The following is a 23,099-nucleotide window of genomic DNA, read 5'->3' as shown; positions in this document are numbered from 1 at the left end:
TACTTTTCAGATTCTTAATTGTTTTGTGTCTGTGTTTGTGTGTGTGCTAGAGAGGGTGTGCACCTCTTACATGAGCACACATCTGGAAGCCAGAGGTCAATGTCATGTAGATTCATCTACCATTCTCCACTTAATTTTCGAAGCAAGGTCCCTCAAGCTCATCAGTTTGGTTAGGCTAGCTTGCCAGTGAGCATTTGGGGTTTGCTAGTATCTGCCTCCCAAATGCTAGGATGCCTTAGAGCTGAAATCTGGTCCACAATCTTGTGTGGTACTGTACTTTGAATATGAACTCTCCCCCATCAGCTTACAGGTTCACAGCCAGTGATGCTTTTTAGAAAGGTCATGGAACCTTTAGGAGGTAAAGCCTCCTTGATGGAAGTGGGTCACTGTGGAGCAGGGGAGGTTATAGCCACACCCCATTTCCTGTTCATGTTCAGCTTTGTGAGGATAGATGAAATGTGACCAGGCCACAGAGCAGCCACAGTGGAAGCCCTGAGCTTTCCTTGTCCTAGGTGTACTTGGTCCTGGCAGGTAGAAGCAGCACAACAAAGTTCCAGATGTGCTTAGCCTGTGCCCCACAGCAGGCCCAGTGCTGGTGGAAGAGGGACACAGCAGCAGCCAGGACCTCCTGCACTTTTCCCCGAGGCTGATCACTGGAGGACAACCCATCCCACCCATCCTAGAAGGAGAAACAGTAAAGTCCTGGTATACCAAACCTGTCCACAACTGCACCCTGAAGCAATGCCAGAGATGCCTCGTGTCTCCTTGTCCTCCAGCCAACGGCATCACTAGTCTGGTGGGGTGACCCAGGGAGTCACTCACAACCTGTGGAGAAGTACTTTCCTGCCCCTCACTGAAGTAACAACACCCCTCATACTGATAATCAGCAAAGGCCAATAACAAAAAGCAATGCTGAGATGAATCAGACTTTTTAATGACCCGGTATACACATTAAAGAAAGCATCATTAAAAAGTGTCTCAATGCGGGCTGGAAAGATGGATCAGCAGTTAAGCATGCATACTATTTCTGCAGAGGATCCCAGTTCTGTTCCCAGCACCTCCAACTACCTGTAACTCCAGATTCAGAGGAATCAGACTCCACAGACATCTGGAACTCACATGCACATGCTCACATACAGACACATACACATTATTAAAAATAAAAATAAAATCTTAGCAATAATAAATGTTTCAACAAACTCACAGCAGCTGATTTGCTGGCATAAGATCTATACAAGGTTGAACCAGGCAGCATTCTAGCACTGAGAGAGAAAATGAGCTCACAAGTCCCTATCCCCAGCTGAGGAACTGATGAATGTTGGAGAGCGAGAGTCGGTTTTATTTAACAGTGTGGTCCCTGGTAGGCAAACTATGTCCCAGGGGATAGCCCTACACTCAGGAGTGTATGAACAGGCATGACGTTGAGGAGTGAGTGAATCTGAGAACAGTTGGAGGAGTGGAAAAAGAATATCATTATTATATACATGCATGAAATTTTCAAAGAATTAATAAAAATACATGTTTTAATACTACAACAACCACAAATCCACTTACAATATTTTTTTAAGAATGGAAAAAAATCTCTGGCAATAAACAGAATCAAATGAAAGTTTAAAAAATAAAAAGGGAAATAACTTGTGGAAGCCATCTTAATGGATTGGCTCAATCTTAAAGAAGACTAGAGGCATGATGTGTGTCTGTGAAGACTGAGATATGAAATATACTCAACCCACACAGCAGAGAGATAAGAGACTAGAGCAAAGAACTTATCACATCCTAATCACACGCACTGCCTGCCTCATAGTACTTCCTCTGGATGCCACACGCCTCCAAACTCAAGCCTGGGCCACAAGAGTCTCTGAAACTTTTCAGACATCTTGGGACAACAAATATGCTTTCATTGTGGAATGGTTTCCATGTTAAAGCTGAGAATTTTTAAGCGTTTACTAAGTGGTTTTTATAACAGATTCATAACATGCTAACGTAACAGTAAACTATTTAAAAAACAGCCATGAGTTTCCCAAAGAAAACCATCAGAACAGTAGTTTCACACGCATCTTCAATACCCAGCCTAACTGAAGCCAGCTGTTCTCTCATTCCCATTTCTGCATTTAAATTCTTGCCATATATATGCTGTTTTGGATGAGATAGAAGGGAAAAATGGTCATATACACATATGTAACATATAATAGCTTTTCCAAATGATGCTGGTTCTTCATTAATATGATATTAAAACTTAACAATTAAAAGTTCTTTTAACTATCAAGTGATAGATTTAGTATAGAACTACAACCACTTCCGTGAGTTCTATGATATCCAGATACACGAAAATCCAGACTTTCCATGGATTTTTATCCGGGCATAACTGGGAAACACTCTTTGAATCATGAGTGGCTTCTGCTATTCACAGACTCACACAGCTTCCAGTGACCACATCTGTGAGCAGCATCTCCAATCTGTCATCAGAAAACTCTCACTGCTGACCACATGGTGGGAACTAGTTTTCTGAAGTTGTTGTTTTATTGCTGGCAAGAAATCCTGCGGCTTTCAGTAGAAACTGTGTCTCTCAAGTGGCCCAAACCTGAAAAGTGTCAGTTTTCTGTCCATCTGTCAAGTAAAAATGATCTTCAAGGGGTAGGAGTTGATGGGTGGAGGGAATACCTCATTCTACAACTCACACAACTGCAGTAGGAGTTGATGGGTGGAGGGAACACCTCATTCTACAACTCACACAACTGCAGATAGTTGTCCTAAGGACCACTGCAATGCTCACTAAACACAGGAACACAGTATGTGGTTGGACATGTGTCCTCAGACTGCTTATTTAGATTACTTTCCCTGCCTTTGTACCCACGAAACTTCAAAGGTAGCCAGTTCTGGAGTTCACATTCCTGTCTACCTCCAATATAACTTCCTTGGGCTTTTCTGAATGTGCTCCCTCTTTCTCCTCCAATGGCTTTGTTTCTTTTGACCTGAATATATGGCCAAGCACTCTTCTCACTTTATCTATCTATATGTCCCTCTATCTGCCCCTATCTATCTATCTATCTATCTATCTATCTATCTATCTATCTACCTATCTACCTATCTACCTATACCTATCTAACATCTATCTATCTAACTACTATCTTTCATTTGTGCTCATGGTTTTGTCATCAATATGCTAACCATTAATTATAATTATAAAAATTAATTATAGCTCCCCACTATAGGCTTCTTGAGTTCCAGACATGTCAGTGACCGCCCTCACATTAAACAAGCAATGCTCTCCTCCTAGCCCTGCCCCCCTCTAAGGTCCCTTCTTGGTGTTGTAATCTTGGAAGGAACTCATCTCAATACAGTCTTGCAAAACTTGGCAAAACTCTGTAGACCACCCAAGTATCGGTTAAGTAATGAAGTTTCTACCCTAGAATAGAAAAAGCATTCAGAATGCTTTTAGTGACCGATTGAACTGCCCAGAACCTTCTAGCACAGGAGAATGACTGGACTGGACTTAAGGCACTATTTGCCATAGTTGGTCTTGACATAGTTTGTCTTTGTAGGAGATAGTTGTAGTAAAGATTTGGCATCAGACTCAGGTTCTACAGTTGCAAAATAAACTTAAAACCAGAAAAGGTTTTAAAAAAATTGTTGTTTATTTAGAATAGAAACAGACAACCTTTGGCACATTGAATTTTCGGCAAAATGTGGCTATTACATTTTTTCTCATTTTATTAGTCCTTTAAGTATGTCATATAATATGTTTTGACATATTCCCACCATTCTCCAACTCCTCCAAGATGCACACCTTGCTTCCCTACCCTCCCAACTTTGCGTCCCTAGTTTTTATTTAAATCCTTCACATTTTTAAAAATGTTTTAAGAACATAGTTAAATACACTATGACCTAGAAATAAACTGAAGGGAGTTTAAAGGAACCATTTAAAAATCTAAGGTTGAAACTGGATAAATTATATACAGATATTTTAACAAATGAAGACGCAAATAATGGAAAGATCCCACCTACAATTGCAAAGGAAGCTTCTGGGTGCCTGAATATAAAATCAATGAGAAATACACAAGATATATCTGAACCATTAAACAGCAGCCCCAAAACTGTGATGGTGGAGAAATGCAATTTTGAAAAACAAAAGTCAATATTGTAAAGATGTCGAATAAATGCATGAAACTGATATCATGAAATTTTTATATTTGGAACTTGACATATTATTCTACTATGCAGAACAATAAACTATAGTTCTGATACAAAATAAATCACTGTGATAGAATTATCTACACATTGACATTTCAGAGTAAGGTTAGGGGAGCAGCATATAGAATTAATGGGCAAACAATGTGTTATTTAACAAGCAATGATGTAAAAATCAGTTGGATTTCAAAAACGGCATAGATATCTGCCACACATATACAAAAATATGCTACAAGTTGATTAGAGATAATATTTATAATAAAATATGAAGTGGTTTGAGTAATAGAACATATTTATATTTCAGTGTCCAAAATCAGTCCTTTAAGTATGTGAAACTCAACAGCTAAAAATGAAGTTTCTGAAGGAGACTTCTGCAATTAATGATAAGCTCCAGCACAGTAAAGAGTTAATGCAACAATTTATGATCAGTGAAAACATTTCAGCTTGGAAAGTTCTTCAGTATGAAGAACTCTAAACCTGATTTTAAAGAAGAAAACTGAACAAAAGGCATGAGTGGCTAACTTTTTTTGGAGGAGGGGTGGACAGACAATGATGAATAAATACACAAAACAAAATAAAAGCCTCTGTCTCGTTAATAAGAGAAAATAAAAGATATGATTTTCCTAGACTAGTGAAGATTGTGAGTGCTAGCAGGCCTGAAAATGCAGCACATACAACTCTATGAAGAGACTTTGTCACAGGATCATCACATCTTCCAGAAAATGAGAGCAATCTTAGTTCTTTAATTTTTTCTTAAGATTTATGCCTAAATAAATATTCCCATGAATTTTTAAAGTATAAATATTTAAAAATTGAAGATAAGAGAAACTATGAGGGTTATCATTGTTAGAATATAAACTCTTAAGGAATAAGGCCCCCCCAGATTAACTGACCCAAATAAGATACAGCATTTTAAACCATATAAAGCCTACCTACATGTGAGGCAGTATTATCATTAAGATGTTTTTCCCTTTCTGTGACTATAGGATTTTATAATATATATAAATGGACTTGTGTACTGTTATTGAGGAAAGCAAGCACTCAAAAATGTTTTCTAGTAAGTGCTGTAAGGTAAGCATTCTCAACCTGTGGGTCATGACCCCTTTGGAGTTCAAACAACTTTTCCACAGGGATTGCATATTGGAAATCCTGCATACTAGATATTTACATTATGATTCATAACAGTAACAAAATTATAGTTATGAAGTAACAAGAAAAATAATTGTATGGTTGGGGAATCACCACAACATGAGGAACTGTATTAAAGGGTCATAGGATTAGGAAAGTTGAGAACCACTGCTGTAAGGGTTGGCTATGGAATAAGGTCATTTGTGTTTTAAAGATTCAAAAAAATAGAAGCTGACACCCCACATTATACAATCTAATATCCTAAGAAAATGCATTTTCAAAATTAGCAAATGAACTTTAATCTAAAGCCTGATCGGCTCTTTTCTACTCACTGTTTACTTATCTTTTTTCTATCGAAATGAGTGATGTCCAAAGCCCTGAGGCTGACTACTAAAAATCAATTAAATTGTTGTACAGCGGGGTCTAGAAAGTAAAGTACAAAATCTAAAACCTGCACCTTTGGCTGCATCACTATGTCAAGACAATGTGTCCATCCTGTCCACCACTCCTGGGTTGCAACTGGAGCTGAAGGCTGTGGCGTGAGCTACAGAGAATACAAACGAGCAGACAAAGGTGCTGATAGTGTCCACATCTTCTCAGGGATTTTTCTCCACCTCTCAACATTCTTCGCCTTCTGCTGGTCATAAGTTACTATGCATAAGCCTAGTTCTGAAAACATTGTGGGGAGAAGCCTCTTCCCACATACTGTGGCAATGCATCACGAAATATTAGTGTTCTTTACTCAGACAGTAAAGCCTTTGAAGTGCTGGTAATCTTAATCAGTTTAATGGATGTTTATTTCATTCCTGGCCAAAGAGCCAGGAACTGAACACAAAACAACAAAGGAGACAAAGGCTGTCATAACTGCATTGGTGGCAAAGCTCATCAGCACCCACACTTCAAAAGGCCAACACCTTTTGGTTAATGAACTAGTGGACATGACCAGCATAGAGAGTAAGTGGTCTTTGTTGGGTCAGCCACATCCTGCTATGTGCATTTAGTCACCAGGTATTTAGGTAAGGGCAGGGTTGATTTAGTATATGCTAACAGTAGGGTGTTTCAGACGTGTAAGGGGGAGGATTAAAATGAAAACCTTAGAAGGCAAAACAAAATTGTTCTCAATATAGACCTCATAAAGGGAGTATAGGAAACATTCCATGTCAAACATTTTTTCCCATATGAAAATATTAGTAAAAACACCCACTTGCTATTCAGTAGTGTCTGGGAAACTTGCATATATAATAGCACCCCCAGGACTGGAATTTAGAAATCAAATATCTAATTGTGCTAAGTAATATGGCCTCACTATTAAAAAAAAAAAATCAAGTCAAGAATGGCAAGCCAGAGTGTGCAGCCTGCCTGAAGTCTGAGATTCCTGTTAGAACACTGGCTGTCAGAGCTGAATCAAGCAGAGATCAGATTTCTCTGATCTATTCTTGTTTCAGCTGAAATTCCAACATCATCCTTGCATGCCATCTCATCAGACTTGCTTATTCAACAGATGTGAGTGGATATCTTATGCACCAAGCTCTACATACCTGCTGAAAATAGAAGATAAACGAAGCAGGCAAAGCCCCTCATAGAACTCTTATCTTGTGAGGAAAGTTAAGCAAAAAAAAAAAAAAAAAAAAAAAAAAAATAGTGATGAGATAGTGTGTTGGATTGACATAGCCCTGAGGTAGCGTGGGAGAAGAAATCAGGAAAGGGTTATCTGGGAACTACCTTGAGAAGATGGGACTTTTAGAAAGAGAAGCCATCTAGACTTCCCTTGATATACCTTTGAGGAAAGTGCTAAAAGTTTGGGGACACCTATTACACAAACAGCCACAGAAAAACTATTCCAGGGAGAGCTAGCTAGTATCAGTCTCAGGGATTCTACATAGGACCACATCCAGTGGGTCCAGAGCACACAGAAAATGGTGGTGATGCTAAAGAAAGACTCAAAAAATATCAGGGTCAGAGAGGCAGAAGGATGAGGTCCTGCAGAAGGTTGGATAGCATGACCTTTTGACTTTGAGATTGAAAATGAACAAAAGTGTGTGGGGAGCTTGAGTTACACAATGACTTTGTCAGATGGACATATCAACAGAGTCAGCCGGTTGCTCTGTTGACATGGGGCAAAGTAGAAGCTATAGCAACAGAGAGAATTGATATCATGAAATGAAGGTGAAATGGGGTTTCTAATGTCTGGTGATACTGATATAATGTTTTATCAGATAGATGATGGATGGATGGAAGGGTAAACAGATAGAGATGATGGATTAGTGGATGAATAGATGGGGAAAGAAAGTGTGAACCAACAGAGTTACTCATTCAACAAGTTATGAAGTGAGAAATAAGAATAATGCAAAATCTTTGTCATGAACTAGTTTGGAACCAAAGGTGCAGCTGAGGTAGGAAAGACCATAAGAAACTTATCCCATGTTGAGGTGTACATTGGATGTACCTATGCAGATGTCAGGCAGTTAGGTTGCTCTGGACTACTCAGGGTGGTTTCTCAGCCTTGAGGAGAGTTTAAGTTGCCCAGCAAATGAGTGGAAATAGATGACATAAGTTCAAGGTCAGAAGTCTGGGGCATTCCAAACTAAGAAGGAGAGGAGCCAACAGGGCAGATGGAGGAGAAGTGAGATCCAAGAGTGGCAGAGTATTCATCTGAGAACCCAGACAGAGTGACCACAGGAGTCCAGTGCTGCTGTCTACTAAGGGCCATAGCCAGTGGATTCAGATTCATGGAGGTCAGTGAGGATCCTGAAAAAAGACAGGAGTCAGGTAACTGTGGTAACTGTGAAACAGGAAATGAGCTAAAGAGAGAAAAGAGATAGGTTGGAGGGCATGTGGCTCAAAGTAGGTTTACACTGAAGGGACAGGGCAAACCATGCTCGCAACTGGAAAGCCAGCAGAAGTGGAAGGTAGGTGCTACTGACTGACAGCTTGATATACCCAATCCACTTGCCCCTGCAGAGCTGCTTCTGGTCATGGCATTTTCACAGCAACAGGAGTCAAACCAGAACAAAGTCTGGTAAATGATTACCCTACTTGATCCCTTTGCTGTAGAGCTCAGGTTAGGGATTTGGGCTGTGAGGCCTCAATAATCAGCACATTATACATTTTCGGTGGGGCACAAACTAGAGTCATCTGGAAAGAGTTCCTGCCCTTACTTCTTTCATTGATAGACTGTAATAGGTATGTGCAAGCCAAATAAATCCTCTCCCCCTGCAGAGCTGCTTCTGGTCATGGCGTTTTCACAGCAACAGGAGTCAAACCAGAAAATGTCTAATGTGCTGATAATTGATTATTGAGGCCTCACAGCCCACATCCCTAACCTGAGCTCCACAGCAAAGGGATCAAGTAGGGTAATCATTTACCAGACTTTGTTCTGGTTTGACTCCTGTTGCTGTGAAAATGCCATGAAAGAAGTAAGGGCAGGAACTCAAGCAGTAACAGAGGCAAGAACCATGGAGGAACAGTTCCTACTGGCTAACTCCCCATGGTTTGCTCAGCCTGCTTTCTTACACAACCCAGGACCACCTACCCAGGGTTAGCATTACCCATAATGACCTGGGCTCTCCTACATCAATAGTGAAGAAAAAGCCTCATGGACTTGCTTATAGGCTAATGTGGTGGAGGCAATTGCTCAACTGAAGTTCCCTCTTTCCACATGACTCTAGTTTGTGGCAACTAGCCAGCAGTGTCATCTGGTGATAAATACAACAAAAATACAAAATGGGTAGAGTAAGTCAGTAAAAGGTATTTTTGACACGGAAAAGGAAGGCTTTCTCCAGGTCAATGACATTAACTGAAACAAAGTGAAGAGGCTAACCATTGTGAGGTCTAGGGGAACCTTTGTCCAGGGAGGGGACATTGAGTGACAGGCCTGTAGCTGGAAGTTTTCTTCGGTCCCGCCAAGCCCCAGCAGTCCCACGGCCCACTTACAAAATGATCACTCAGAAGCTTACATTATTATAACTGCTTGGCCATTACCTCAAGCTTATTACTGACTAGCTCTTACACTTAAACTCACCCCATTTCTGTTAATCTATATGTCACCACATGTTCTGTGGCTTTAACTGTGTGCCATTACATGCTGCTCCCTCAGTGGCCAACTGGCATCTCCTCACTCAGCCTTCCTCTTCCCAGAATTCTCCTTGTCTGCTTATCCCACCTACACTTCCTCCCTGGCTACTGGCCAATCAGTGTTTTACTAAACCAGTGTACAAAAGCATTATTTCACAGCACAGGCCCTCTTCTAAGTTTTGGAAGACTAGTTCAGAGGTCTAAAGTATAGACAGGGTAGAGAGTAAAGTTCTAAAGTCAACAGAGCAGGCTGAGCCAATTCTTTCAGACTGCATATTTTATTCTGAGCCTAACAGGACCATAATGGGAGACTACTGGGGACGTTTGCTTCAGATTCTACAGGCAAACAGTAAATAGAGTGAAAACCAAGACATTGAAGTTTCCCAACAAGAGATGGCAGATGCCTGAATCAAGAGTCAGGCTATGCCAGCAGATGGAATGGATGCTGAGCCAAGAAAACTGTGTGATACAAAGAAGGGCGAACTAGTGGAGTCATGAAATATTTTAGAAGTAGAGGTGATAGAATGTGTTGACAGATGGAAAAGAGCAAGCAGAAAGAGGCAGTGAGTGGTGGCAAGGGAGAAATAAAGGATGGACATGTGGCTTCTGCAGGAAAAAAAATAAACTGGGCAAGAAAAAAAGAGACAGTTGAAGATATCTGCTGACACTGGACAAACTGTAAAAACAGCAAAATCAGGATGCCCTCCAAGAAAGGAATAATGACACCATGTCTATTAGATATTTTTGTTAGAATTATTAACTGAAATGTTGGCTGCATTGCTGAGGAAAATGAGATCGCTGTCCTGAAATTCTTCTAGCTCACATCCATAAAACTTTCTTGGTTAAACTATACAAAGTGAATTAGCTCTCCTCCGAAATTTTTGCAGTTTCTTTACTCAAATGTGCCATTCAGCACCTGTGTTTACCAGTTATTCGGAGCCCAAGTGTTGAAGACTTTCATTTACATATTTCATTTTATTTGCTATTTCAACTGCACTCATTATTTATGTTACGTGAAAACGTGCATATATTCCATAGTACATGTACTCAGGTCACAGGATAACTTCGGGGAGGCAGTTCCCTCTTTGTCCACATTAGACTGAACACTGAACTCAGATCATCAGGCTTGGCCACAAGTATTTTTACCCATTGAGGCTTCTCCTTGACCCTTTTTTTTTTAATTTTTGAGTTCCTAGTAAGAAGCTGGGCGTTTTCCTCCTGATTTGTTGTTGTTTTGGTTTTTTTTTGTTTGTTTGTTTGTTTGCTTGTTTGGTTGATTGGTTTGGTTTTCAAGACAGTTTTTCTGTGTAACAGCTGTAGCTGTCCTAGAACTCACTTTGTAGACCAGGCTAGCCTAGAACTCAGAGATCCGCCTGCTTCTGCCTCCCTGGGGCTGGGATTGAAGATGTGCACCCACCACTCCTTTCTCTTCCTCCTATTTTGTACACAACAAGTTGTATTTCATTTACTCCTGATGGTGACTGTGTTCCCCCCACCATCCAATCTATAACATGTGACCACCAGAAAAGAATAGCCTACTCTAAAACAGCAGCATTTCGTGAGCATATTTCATAATCACCACGTCAGCATCAAGGACTCTGACCTTTAAACTCGTACGGCGAGGTGTACAAAGCATATAAATTCTCTTGATGCGGCAGACTGGACTGCGTAACAAAGGTAACATGCTCGGTTGATTGTGCATTTTTTCTTTTCACGCTTCCTTCACTTACACTTGGTCATTAAGAGTTTAAAATAGCAGAAGATTCACCTCTTGTGTTTGAGAAAACTCTATCCCAAGACGTCACTATTCTCTACCCCTCCAGCCCAACCCTCCTCAGGCTCGTGAGTTACTAGAAAGCGTTTTAAAAGTTTAAGGACTTCCTCGGAGAATCACTTAAAGGATTTTGAGGAACAGCGGGCATGTGAAAGGGTAGGAGGCCCAGACTGGAGAGCTTTGGCTTCCTGTCCTACTCGGTCACACCAACAGGACCTCGATGTCCTGTTCCCCAAGTTCCCGCCCCCTCCTCCGTCCCACACCGTCGCAGTCTGGGAATCCAGGGTCCACGCGTGGAAACTCCGTACCTGGTGGGTAATACCGAAGCAAGAGGCTCTTGAGCTTCATTTTCTTACTCGTCCACGCTGATGGGCTTCGTAGCCATGGAAACGGACAAACAGTAGTGGGTCGCTGAGGCGCATGCGCAAGTGTTTTGGCACAGCCTTTGGGGAACCCGGCCGGGGCTTGTCCGGAGCTTGGAAAGCTGGACTGGCTGCGGCGGGTTGTCACAGAGTAGCCAGTGTTCCGGGGGTGGCGCTAGTCTACCTCATGGGAAAGAATTCATCCTTCAGCTGTTGAAATTTTTTTGCTGAATACACTCGTTTATTTTAGCTCCTTTTAGGGTGAAAGAAAAATAATTGCTATTGTGGAAAAGAAAATGTCCATACAGTTTCAAATAAAGACCAAATAAAGTTATGCAGTTTTAAGAAACTATTGGATTAGTATTCTGCCGCCTGCCAAAGCCTCTAAGCTGACGCTTTCTCTTTCCTTTCTTTGTTAAAAAAGCTAAATATAACAATCTTGTAAGATTTTAAAAAGACAAACCTACCAAGACTACTTGCTCGGGAAATCGGAAAGAAAGTTGACCGAAGGAGTTTTGCTGATAAATGCAAGCAAGCCTGGTAGAATCGAGCAACACGCACCTTCAGCTGGAAATGTCACACACTGTCAAACAGACATACATGTGACCTTCTGCCTCTTCCTACACTACTATTCTACCAGTCATTACAAGCCTCAAACCTGGGGAGGGGATGCGAAGGAAAGAGATGAAAATCTTCCTTTCTAGAAATGAGGAAGTCTGTGTGGTAGGTGGTGTTCACCTATGTAATTGCTTCCGCACTTGCCATTTGCAAACATGACTTTTGGAAAAACAACTTCACTGTGGAGAAAGCTGGTGGACAGCATTGAAACCATGTCATCCAAGTCACCTTCAACAGTACTGAGACACACTAACATCCCATACTCGCTTGTCACAGTACACCAAAGAGATCACAATTCTGGAAGTCCTGCCTGAAATGCATGACTTGATGAAACCCAGGAGGAAGTATCTCTCATTCTTCACTGGCTTTCTGTCACTGTAATAAAACACCCGAAAGAACTCGACTTGAAGGCTGAAGGGCTTGTTTTGGGATGGGGGGTTTTGGAGGTTGGAGTCTATGGTTGGCTCTGTCACTTTGGGGTCTATCCTTGGGAAATCCTGGAATATGCTGGAGGAGGCTACTCACACCTCTTGGTGGCCAGGAAGCAAAAACAAGGGGCGGGGGGAGGGATAAATTAAGAGAACCCCTAAATGCTATACTTCTTTGAAGTAGGCACCAATTCCTTAAGCTGCCATTAATTCCCAATAGACAATTAAGCTGTGACTTAATTGTGACAATGGCCAGTCTACTGATGAAGTTAGAGTCACCTCAAAAAGACACCACCTCTGAACACCACTGCATATTGGAGTCCAAGCCCTCAATACATACTTCTTCTGACCCAAGTGATAACATACCCTTGGAGTTGAAGCTCGGTCTCCCAAGGGCTAATACCTCGGGGCAGGGAAGTTGGAGGGGCGGGGGAACAGGCCTTGCATTGGTCTTTGGATGAGAATAATTTTTCAGAAATGTACACACTAACTTCCATTCAGTTTCCAAAGCCCAAGTAGTTCCTTCAAGGTCCTCTTATACACAGAGGGATATTAGGGTCCTAATTTTACAACCCAGAACTCTTGTCAAATAGCCAAGCCCTTTTCCTAGAAGACAATAGAATTGTGTACAAACAAAAAGGTGATTCAGAAAGGAGCAAGTAGAGAGTTGAGCAGCCTCAGAACTCTCTTGGCTTTGGCCTAACTTGAGGTTAAAGCTGACTCATCACTTACTCATTGCCAGAAGCCACAGCACCATCCTTGCCACCTGTGTGAGGAATTCTTTCATCTCCAGTGCATGTGTTATGAGCAATTCACAAAAAAAAAAAAAAAAAAAAATACACACAATGCCCAGGTGATGGTCCCCATCACAGTGCAGGCTGAGCATAACTTCCTCACAGGGCTACATTATTGCTCTTCATGAATGGAACCCTCTGTGGTTTTGTACAATTCCTCACTAGATGACTAGTTGACATTCACAGGGACTTACACAATGTAGTGTTTGATTCTGGGTCTCTTCCCTGCAGTTGACTAACAATCTCTTCCACTGCCCCCAAATTTCACATGTTCAAATTCTTACCCAAATGGGATGGTATAGGAAATGGGGTTTGGGGAGCTACTTAGGTCCCGGGGGTGAAGCTCTTATAAAGGGGGGCTGCAGAAAGTTCTTTAATCCCCTTTCTATATGAGGATATAGTGGGCTGTTAATAGTCTAAAACCTAGAAAAGAGACTCACCAGAACTAACTGGAGTGTTGCCCTGAGCTCAGACTTCCTGCCTCCTGAATCATGAGAGATTGTTTTCTATGGGTCAGGGAAATAGAAAATAAAAGTGATCATTAATCTTACCCAGCCACCCACCCTGTGAGCTACAGTAACATCTGTCCTGGCCAGAGATGCCCACTGGTGCATTAGTGGTATGAACAACATGTGAGTAACCAGCAACACTATGATTGGTGTATGGCCTGCTCCACAATATAAAACCTATACCCCAGTGCAGTTACCAGGCCAAGAACCTGTGGCTACACAGGTCATCAATCTATTCATCAATAGAACAATCTACTCTTATTATTATGATAAGTAGATAAAGATTTGAATGGACTCCTAATGACTCGTAATTATACCCATAGATTAATGTGTCTCTTTGCCATCATCAGAAGAGCTTCCATTTGTAGTTCATGGTTAGTAATACAGAAACCCACGACTGTCTAAGGTGAAGAGAATAAGAGACTACAGAATGTTTGGCCCTAAATGGGGCATTTATATCATACTCCTTCCTCTCATGGTTCATGGTATCATTGTAGAGGATGGGCAGAGAGGTATTAAGAGCCAGAAGCAGTGGGTGAATACAGAGAAATAGTGTCCTCTGAAAACAATGAATACATAAGAACTCAGAGAGATCATGACAGCCCCATACAAGCTCAAGTCAGACCAAAACCCCATGGAGTAGGGAGACAGAGGTAAAGTCCCATTCTAGTTAAGGAACTATTTGCAATAAATAGCTGCTGATAAAGGGAGAATCTGTTTTCTTTCAGAATGCTGCCCCTGGTAACTCAACCATGCTCCAGTGGAAGCCTGCACATCCAAGAATACATGGGCAGCACAAACCAAAAATGATGGATGAAAAAAAAGAGAGAGAGAGAGAGTAGAAGCTTAGAAACTTGCAGGATTCTTTAAACTCTCAAATCCCCCCACCCAGTGCCATACCTCCTCCAAAGCCTCCCAAACAGAACCACCAACTGGAGACCAAGTAATCAAATGCTGTAGACAATAGAATATATCTTCTTAAACCACCACAGACAGGAACTTTATTTTCATATCCTCAAATATAAATGAGACCCTAAAAATACATGGAAAGAAATTGGAATTCTTTACATAATGTTGCTCCAGATATTCTAGTAATTGGCAAAGGCCAGTGGACACAGATGAGAGAGTGATAAAGTCACCAGGAAGGTAAAAAAAAAGGGAGAGGGCAGCTCCTCAAAGCAATAGAGGCAGAGAAAGGCAAGGAGACAGAGGGGAGAAGTCAGACTAGGCAGCAAGGGTCTAGATTCAGCACTGAGGATGCACAGAGGGGAGTGGGAATATGGCTTCCATCTACAGCTGGACTTTGTGGAATCCATTGGGACCCTCCTTGGGAAAATCACAGCATCAACCAGAGGTCTGTACCATTGGGTCTTCAGTGGGAACAGTACATAAAAGACGACTTCCATATGCTGGAGAGGAAGAAAATGTGTGGATGTTACAAGCCGGACAGGGGAGGATGAGCTATGCATGGAAACTAGAGTTGGCCTTACTGCACTGGGACTAAGAGTAGAGGGCCTGCTTCGCGCTGTTGTGCATGGTATTTCACAGCACTTTACCTCTTCTCATACTGCTTGCACGCCCATAGAAGGATGCAAAAACATCTTCTCTTACCTGGAATTTGAAAATCAACACTAAGAATCCACAGAGTCATTCAGTAAATAGGCATGAAGTAGCTGGTAAAGCTGGATGTGTTACTGTTAGTGGTATCTCCTCCTGAAGAACATTGCAAAGGAATCAGTGTTCAGGAGGATTTGAAATGAGTCATACTTAGGTTATGGTATGCTCTGGACGTGGATAGAGGGAGCCAATCCTTTCTTTCCTCTCTTTGGAGTCTTAGCCATGAGGTGGACAGCTTGGCTCCACCACACACTCCCCAGTGGGATGTACTACCTTCAACACAGACCCACAGCAACAGAGCCTTCCAAGACTGAATCTTCTAAAACCATGATCAAAATTAACTTCCTCTTTTAAAATTTGCATTGTCTATAGATGAACAAATATATGAAAATATTTCAAATGAAGTTGCTCCCCTAATAGGACAACAATGTTCCTACTAAATCTTATAGGCTAAAAAGAATTAAAAGTCTAGTGCTAGGAACAAATTACCTCTTTCAGAGCTGTTGGCCACTGAGGTCCCATAAACTCTTAAACATTACAGGCTATTGCCAATGCTAGAAATTGATGGTAATCCACTATGGCTGAAGACACCATGTACTTCAGACACAGAACATGGAGAGGTCAAGCTGTTTCTGACGTAGAAATGTCATTCCTCCTAGCTAACTTTCTTGATGCAGGAAGGCGCTACGGAGATGACAAGCTAACTCCGGCTGCCTCTGAAGCTCAGAGAATTTCCAAGCCCCAGAAATGTTCTCACTGGCACACTGTGACCAGCTGCCAAGTTATAGGACTTAGTGCCAAACTGACTCAGAGACAGAAATAGATGAAATTCCCCTCACAATTCTATGAGTCTGTGATTCTGCCCTCTTAACGTATTTGTGTGTTTCATAAGATATTAAGAAATGTTTTGGTTTTTTTTAACATGGATTGCTGGCTAGAAAACTACACTTCCAGACCTCTCACCCTGACTTTGATGAAGCAGGTTCTTTAACTGGCTTACCTTTGGTTACCCAACTCTAAATGACTTTCTTCCATCCCATTCAGCACTCACATCCCACAGCCTGCTTATTCCTGCCCTGGGATTTTATCCTTATTCCTGACACCCAATAAACCTCCTCCTCATCATCATCTGCTTAAAGCATTATCAGACTAGAATCATCTTTTTGACATGTTCAATTCAATATCCTTCCCAGAATATCGTGCATGTGGGTTGCACATCACACATCCCATAACATCCCTGCTCTGCCATTCTCTCTTCAAGCCCTCACATAGACAACCAGTCTGGATGCTTTCAGGTATGACCCACAATTCATTCCTCAGTCACTTCATGTTGAAAGCTCCATTACATTTAAATTTCTTTTTTTCCTTTCTTTCAACTAATTTTATTCTTTATTGTTTGCCCCCACCCCTGTGTGTGTGTGTGTGTGTGTGTGTGTGTGTGTGTGTGTGTGTACCATGAATTTCTTCTATCTTCTGCTAGTGGGACTGAATCCTGTCATCTAGTTCATCTAATGGGCCCTTATCACATCCTTGACCACAATGGCCTGTTTCTTTTCTCTCCTTACTTGCTCCACTACCTTGGATTCAAGTTTTCTAGGCACTAGAAGATCCAAAAGGTCTATAAAAATATATTCCCAATTCTAACTTCAGCATAGAAATCCAGCCCCAGAAGGTCGCTAAGGGTTTTCTTACCAGGACACCAAGTAACACCAAATAGAAGCTGGACTACTGGTAATGAAGCTTTTTTTTCGCATGCCATGTACGGGCAGGGTTGGCCACGTGTTGCACTGGGAGCCTCTCGTGGTGCTTGTTGGTATTCCTACACCTTTTTGCGTTCTACCCTGGGAAGTGACCAGGCTTGCTAAATTCACCCACATCATTGCCAGACAGTTACCAGCACTCCTCCTTTCACGGGGTATACTTACAGATGGTCCAGACGAAACTGTTTGCCTCTGTCCATCAAACTTTCTTATGTCTACACCATCACTCAGATATCCACACTGTAGATGGGAACCTCACCACATGATCCTTTAAGGAGCTATGCAAATTGTAGTAATTCTCACACTCCACTCCAGGGTCCAGTGGTCTTTCAAGTGTGTCAAGTTTCCAGCTCCATAGGAAAAAAAAAGAAGAAGAATCCCACTTGAGTCTGTGGCAGGTTGTCACTTCTGTTCAATATCTGCCCATATTGGCAAGACATGAAATTTTCTTTGTGGGGCTTTTGAAAGTTCATTATCACCTTAGGGACCTTACACATTATTCTTTTGTTCCCATCTGGGATCCCAAAATTTCAGTGAAGTTCTGCGACCTTGCCCTCCTACATGTAGCCTTGACAAGGTGTCTCCCTCCCTTCCTCCACCACACCCAGATAATTGGTCATCATCTAAACATGCTACTGGGCTGCTGGAGATGGCATGGTTGGAAGGGGATGGGCTGGAAGCAGTTTTGGGGTGTCTTTTGTCTTGCTGGAGGAAAGAGCCTTTGCTATGGTTGCCAATGATGTGCCTCTTGTGGTAAAGGTTAAGACTTCACATTTCCAGGACCTCCAGGGTGAGGATATCTTCACAGTAGGGAGATTAGAGCTCAGTAAGCTAGCCTTTACTCTGCCTATCCTCCCTGGCAGGGTTTTCTAAGCTAATTAGAGTTCCCAGCCACGTGGCCTAGCAGGGAGCTGAGGCACTGGTTCTCAGGAGGTCTCCCTAGGCTACCACTCCTAGAAATGAGGCCCTTGCACATTGCCTTATTTGGGCCATATGCCAAACCACTCTAGTGTGCAGTGGTCTCTTACTTAAGATAGTTCAACTTAGAATTTTTCAATTTTTTGACTTTGTGTTAGTTGTAGGAGCAATACATACTCAGTAGAATCATATACTTGGATTTTGAATTTTAATCTTTATCCAGATATTCTATGCTGGAATCAATGAACTATATAGAACAAGCACCAAGATACAATATTGCTAAGCTGCAGTGCTCAGTGGAAGCAGTCTCAGTGTGAATGGGTTCATTAGAATACAGCCTCCTTGTAAGTGAGAAAGGCATCTGTATTTTCTTTCAACAAAGGACACGTGTGGAAAATGTGTTGTAATGTGTGACTAGGCTAGAATTGCTGAGAGTCAGACCCCTGCTATTAGAAAGCATCCTCCTTAGGGACACAGCGTGCATATCAGAGGACACAAACATGAATCAGAGGAGTTCGGTATTTGAGTTTCAATTCCACCAGATATTAACACAGTAACTTTTAAAAGGTCAGTTGCTTCCACTTAAAGGGAGAATAATAATCCTTCCTGCTTCATGGGAGGACTTTAAGAGTTGATGACCTACATGCAGTACACTGTATCCAAGTTCTAGACATTAAGAACATTATTCTTGAAGTCTTACTTCAGCTACCCCCTTCTATAACCAAATGCTTTAACTCTTAAGTATGTCTTGGCATGCAAAGTTTATCAAAATAAACACCCATTCACAATAAATTATCACTGAAGGAATTTTGCCATCTGGGAAAAGTTCTGCATGTGATAAGTAGTTCCATGACAGTAGGGGGCAGCAGCGTACATGGTTCTATTTGAATGCTGCTGTTTTCCTTTGGAAAACCTTGGCTAGGTCAGACCAAAGGGTACTGAGTGGAGTAAACCCATTCCTTTTAACTTCGTGAAACCTGTCTTTAAAGGTAATTCTGTGTATATAACAAAACCCTATAAGAACAGATGGGCTTTTTCCTTTTCTGCATGTATATTGTGGTTATTTAGCTTGGTAATTTTGTAGGACTCCTAACAGAGGGAGTAGGGGTGTCTCTGACTCTTGGGACCCTTTTCCTCCTACTGGGTTGCTTCACCCAGCCCTGATGTGAGGGTGTTGTGTCTAGTTTTATTGCATCTCACTGTGTTGTGTTCAGTTGTTATCCTTGGGTGGCCTACCCGTTTTGAAGGGAAACAGAGGTGGAGTGGATCTGGGGAGAGGGAAAGTGGGGAAGTAGAACTGGAGGAGTGGGTAGAGAGGAAAATGTAGTCAGGATGTATTGTATGAGAGAAGAATAAATTTTAAAAATTATGCATTTATTTACTAAAATTAATGTAGTCTGAAGGTATCCCTGTCTTTGTTTTGAAAAAATCTTTCACCATGCTGCATACAGGTTGAAATGACACTGTACTCCACAAAAATCTACAATAATTAGGTATCAACTAAAAATAAAGTACATTTTAAAGAGTTTTAAAATTTGTGAACTAGATTCAGCTGTCATTTTCTACTGCATTTAAATTTCCTTAACTGTTCCTAATGTGTTCTTAGCCATATTTTAATATATTTGAATGACAAAAATTATAACCAGTCTTGAAAATATGATTAAATGCTGATACTTGCATTAATATAAAATTAAAGTTATGGTTTAAGTAGCCCCACAAAAGACAAATATGCTAATAATACAAGTTATTATGAAAGGCAATAGTTATTAAGAACCTACTGTGTGCCAGACATTAGGCTAAGTGCATGACACAAATTATGGCATAATCTAATATTCTCAAATCTTTTTCAAAGTTTGCTGTCCCCATCTTATAGATGAAAACCTGATGCCTTAAAAGATTGAAAAAAAAATACAAGCATATTCCTTCCTGAATTTATAACTTTTAAGTAGTTCTTTTATTTTGCCAACTTTCTTGCTTGACTTTTAGTCTATATTTTTAACTAAAAATGAAAAAAAAACTTTTTGCTTATAACTTTGTTTCCAAGAATGTAACCTTTTTACCATGAAAAAGACCTGCAGCTATTGCTTCTCTACATGTGTCTGTGTAGAACTCAACACCACACAGTCCCTGCAGCACACTCTTTCTAATTTATGATAAAGTTCAAGATAATAACAGCTCTGGCATATCTCAGCCAGAATCTCAATGACAGGAACTGAACCAACTACGCGGTTACTAAAAAGCAGTATTTTCAGTCAGAAAAGGGAAAATCAGCCTCCCTTTATTTCAATTTGTTTACCATGAGAATATTTACAAAAGGTGACATTTGAGGACCTGGGTCTGTGCTTATTGTTGCTCTGTCATGACTGGACCAAGCCTTATGTCCCATGGACCGTGCAGCCATATAGAATAGTATCATTCCTGGATAGCTGTGAGCAACAGACTGAGCATATGCTTGGACTCTGCTAAAACCAGGATTCCAAATGTTTTCAGTCTTGCCTATCTCTGGTTCCACTTCTGTCCCTTTCCTTTCTAACACATTTTGGCTTCTTTCTGATCTCCCTTCCTCTCAGTTTTAGTCCATATATCTGCCTCTAACTCTACACCTATAACAATCCCTCCGCCTCACCAGCTCTTCTTCAGCATCTTCCTGGACTCTTCTGTCTCTGCTGTCTCATAGTTAATCACCCTAAAAGACCTTTATTTTCTATAACACTTACATGGTCATTTCGGCTGCCTGGGGGGTTAGCTCCCTGGACCCTATTTCATCCCCATTAGAGATGGCCTAGTGCCTGTGGCAGAGTGCATGCATCCTCACAGCCCAGGTGCAATACATGGCTTGACTTCCAGCAGCAAGTGACACCTTTGTCCTTTGAAAACAGAAGTACTGGAAAGAGGCACATCCCATGCTGTCACTCTGTCATGCAGCCATGTGGTTTCTGCAGCAGTTTCACGGGGCCCTGTGCATCTAAACTACTGACTTCACAGATGGGAAACAAAGCAAAGGCCATCAGAACACCAGCGATTCCATGGTCCCATAGCCATCAGCTACTTGCTGATATCCTGGCTCCCTGCTCCTGCTCACAGCAGAGCTGGTGACAAACCTGATTCTAGCTGTTTTTTGTTTTTTTCCAAATTCTGCTCCTCTGACTGTTCAGCAGTTTAGAAAACTTGTGTTTCCCTGTTTTAAGCACAAGTTGTTCATTGGTAAGATAGGTGAGTAGAAGCAACAAACTCTCAAACAGCAGAGTCTGGGGATGGTACTAGGTGTTTGGAGTCAGTGACCAGTACAGAAAGAGATGCAGAGAGTTCTCAGGTTCAGGGATTCGGGTCATCTCAGCAGCCATGCTACTTCTCTGTGATGTCACTGTGCTGATAAGATGATATGAACACAAAGAGGGCCTGCCACTTCACTGACATTTCTAGAAGACTAATGTCCTTGGACTTGTCAGTAACTGAAAGTAGAAAAATACAATGCAGAATGAATCCCATCTCATTAGGAAACAAAAACTAATCGAGGCAAAATGTTGCATATCGCCTACTGAGTAAACTTGTGAATCAATGAACAGAGGTAAGTATAAGAAGAATTTGCATCTGTTCCAGGAAGAAATGCAAGTGACCATTCTGTCACTTACACTTGTGAGTCCAAAGGTCTCCAGCTTCACAGAACATGGTGTAAAACCTTCTGGCAAGCCTTCACAGAAGAGCTGCAGCTTGAAACCTATGGTTGGAAGTGAACCATCTCCTGTGCCTTGAGTAGCTCTTCTTTTAAAAATAGTTGTTAGTTTATTACAGAGACCTGATTGAAACTAATCCTCTGCCCTTGACAAACTAAATGGGAAGAGCAGCATCTAACAATCTAATCAAAGAAAACCCTGATGCACAAGTCACTAGGTAAACAAAATTAAAATTTAAGCTCCCTAATACACCCATCTGGAGACACTAACATTGTTTCTTCCACATACAGTTTTCCCCTAATGGGGAGCTCAGTTAGTTGTAGTAGGAAATATAATCAAATGTATATTAAATATGTCCCCATATGTGGTGAGTAGATGGCTATGAAGTTACAGTCCCAGCCAGAGGAACTCTGTCCTAGGAGAACGTCCCCCAAAGGTCTCCATGGGAATGGAGCTTATAAACAATGGTTTTGTGTGTGGTGGGGGATTGTTCTCTGGTTTCCTTATTAGGAGTTGACCTCATAGCCTCATACACACTATGTAAACATTATACCACTGAGCTACATCCTAAGCTCTATGAATATTCCCAATAATCAACAGAAAAAGAAACCCATAGTGGAGAGACCCGTCAACCTCCTCCCCATCAACTCCATTTTGAACTCTTGAGGGTCATGCATAAGTTTGGCTCTTGAGGCAGGGAGGGAGGAAGACATGGATGGCTAAAGAGAAGTCCCTCTCAGCAAGGCTGACCTGTTGTCACTGAGGTGAAGTGCATATTGGTTGCTGAATGTTCAGGCCACCTTCAACAGAAACCAACCTGAAATCCTAATTGTGTATTGCATCCTGAAAGGCCAGGCTGATTCTGTGAAAAAGAAATGGCCGACCATTGAGGAAGGAAAAGACTGTGCTCAGTGGAGAACAGTAAATATGGAGGGTTTTTTTGGGGGGGGTGTTTGTTTTTGTTTTTGTTTTTGTTTTTTTGCTGGAGCTGAGGACTAAACCCAGGGCCTTGTACTTGCTAGGCAAGCGCTCTACCATTGAGCTAAATCCCCAACCCCTTGGAAAACAGTAAATATGGATAAGAACATTCCTTCTGTTCCTTCATGAAACACAGGCTGCTTTATCCATAATCACAATGTCAAAGGAATATTGCTTCTCAACATGAACGTCATGTCCATGCCCAAGAATAAAGGCATTCAAAAGACTTCTTCCTCTTGCCAAGACATTGCATGGCTTATAAGTGACAGAGTACGTA

General features: G+C 41.5%; 1 protein-coding gene across 1 annotated transcript in view; it reads right to left on the bottom strand.

The window, feature by feature from the left end:
• Daw1 (dynein assembly factor with WD repeats 1) overlaps positions 1–11,549 on the bottom strand; it is a 50,646-nt gene extending 39,097 nt beyond the window's left edge. Inside the window, exon 1 of the mRNA XM_036173457.1 lies at positions 11,473–11,549. Coding sequence (XP_036029350.1) covers positions 11,473–11,512 — 40 coding nt within the window. The 5' untranslated portion in view covers positions 11,513–11,549. The remainder of the gene's footprint in view (positions 1–11,472) is intronic.
• Between the last annotated feature and the right edge of the window lie 11,550 nt (positions 11,550–23,099).

This window comes from Onychomys torridus, chromosome 23 (genome assembly GCF_903995425.1).
Source record: "Onychomys torridus chromosome 23, mOncTor1.1, whole genome shotgun sequence".
In the NCBI taxonomy this organism is placed as follows: Eukaryota; Metazoa; Chordata; class Mammalia; order Rodentia; family Cricetidae; genus Onychomys; species Onychomys torridus.
This window is presented reverse-complemented; position numbering and strand designations above follow the sequence as displayed.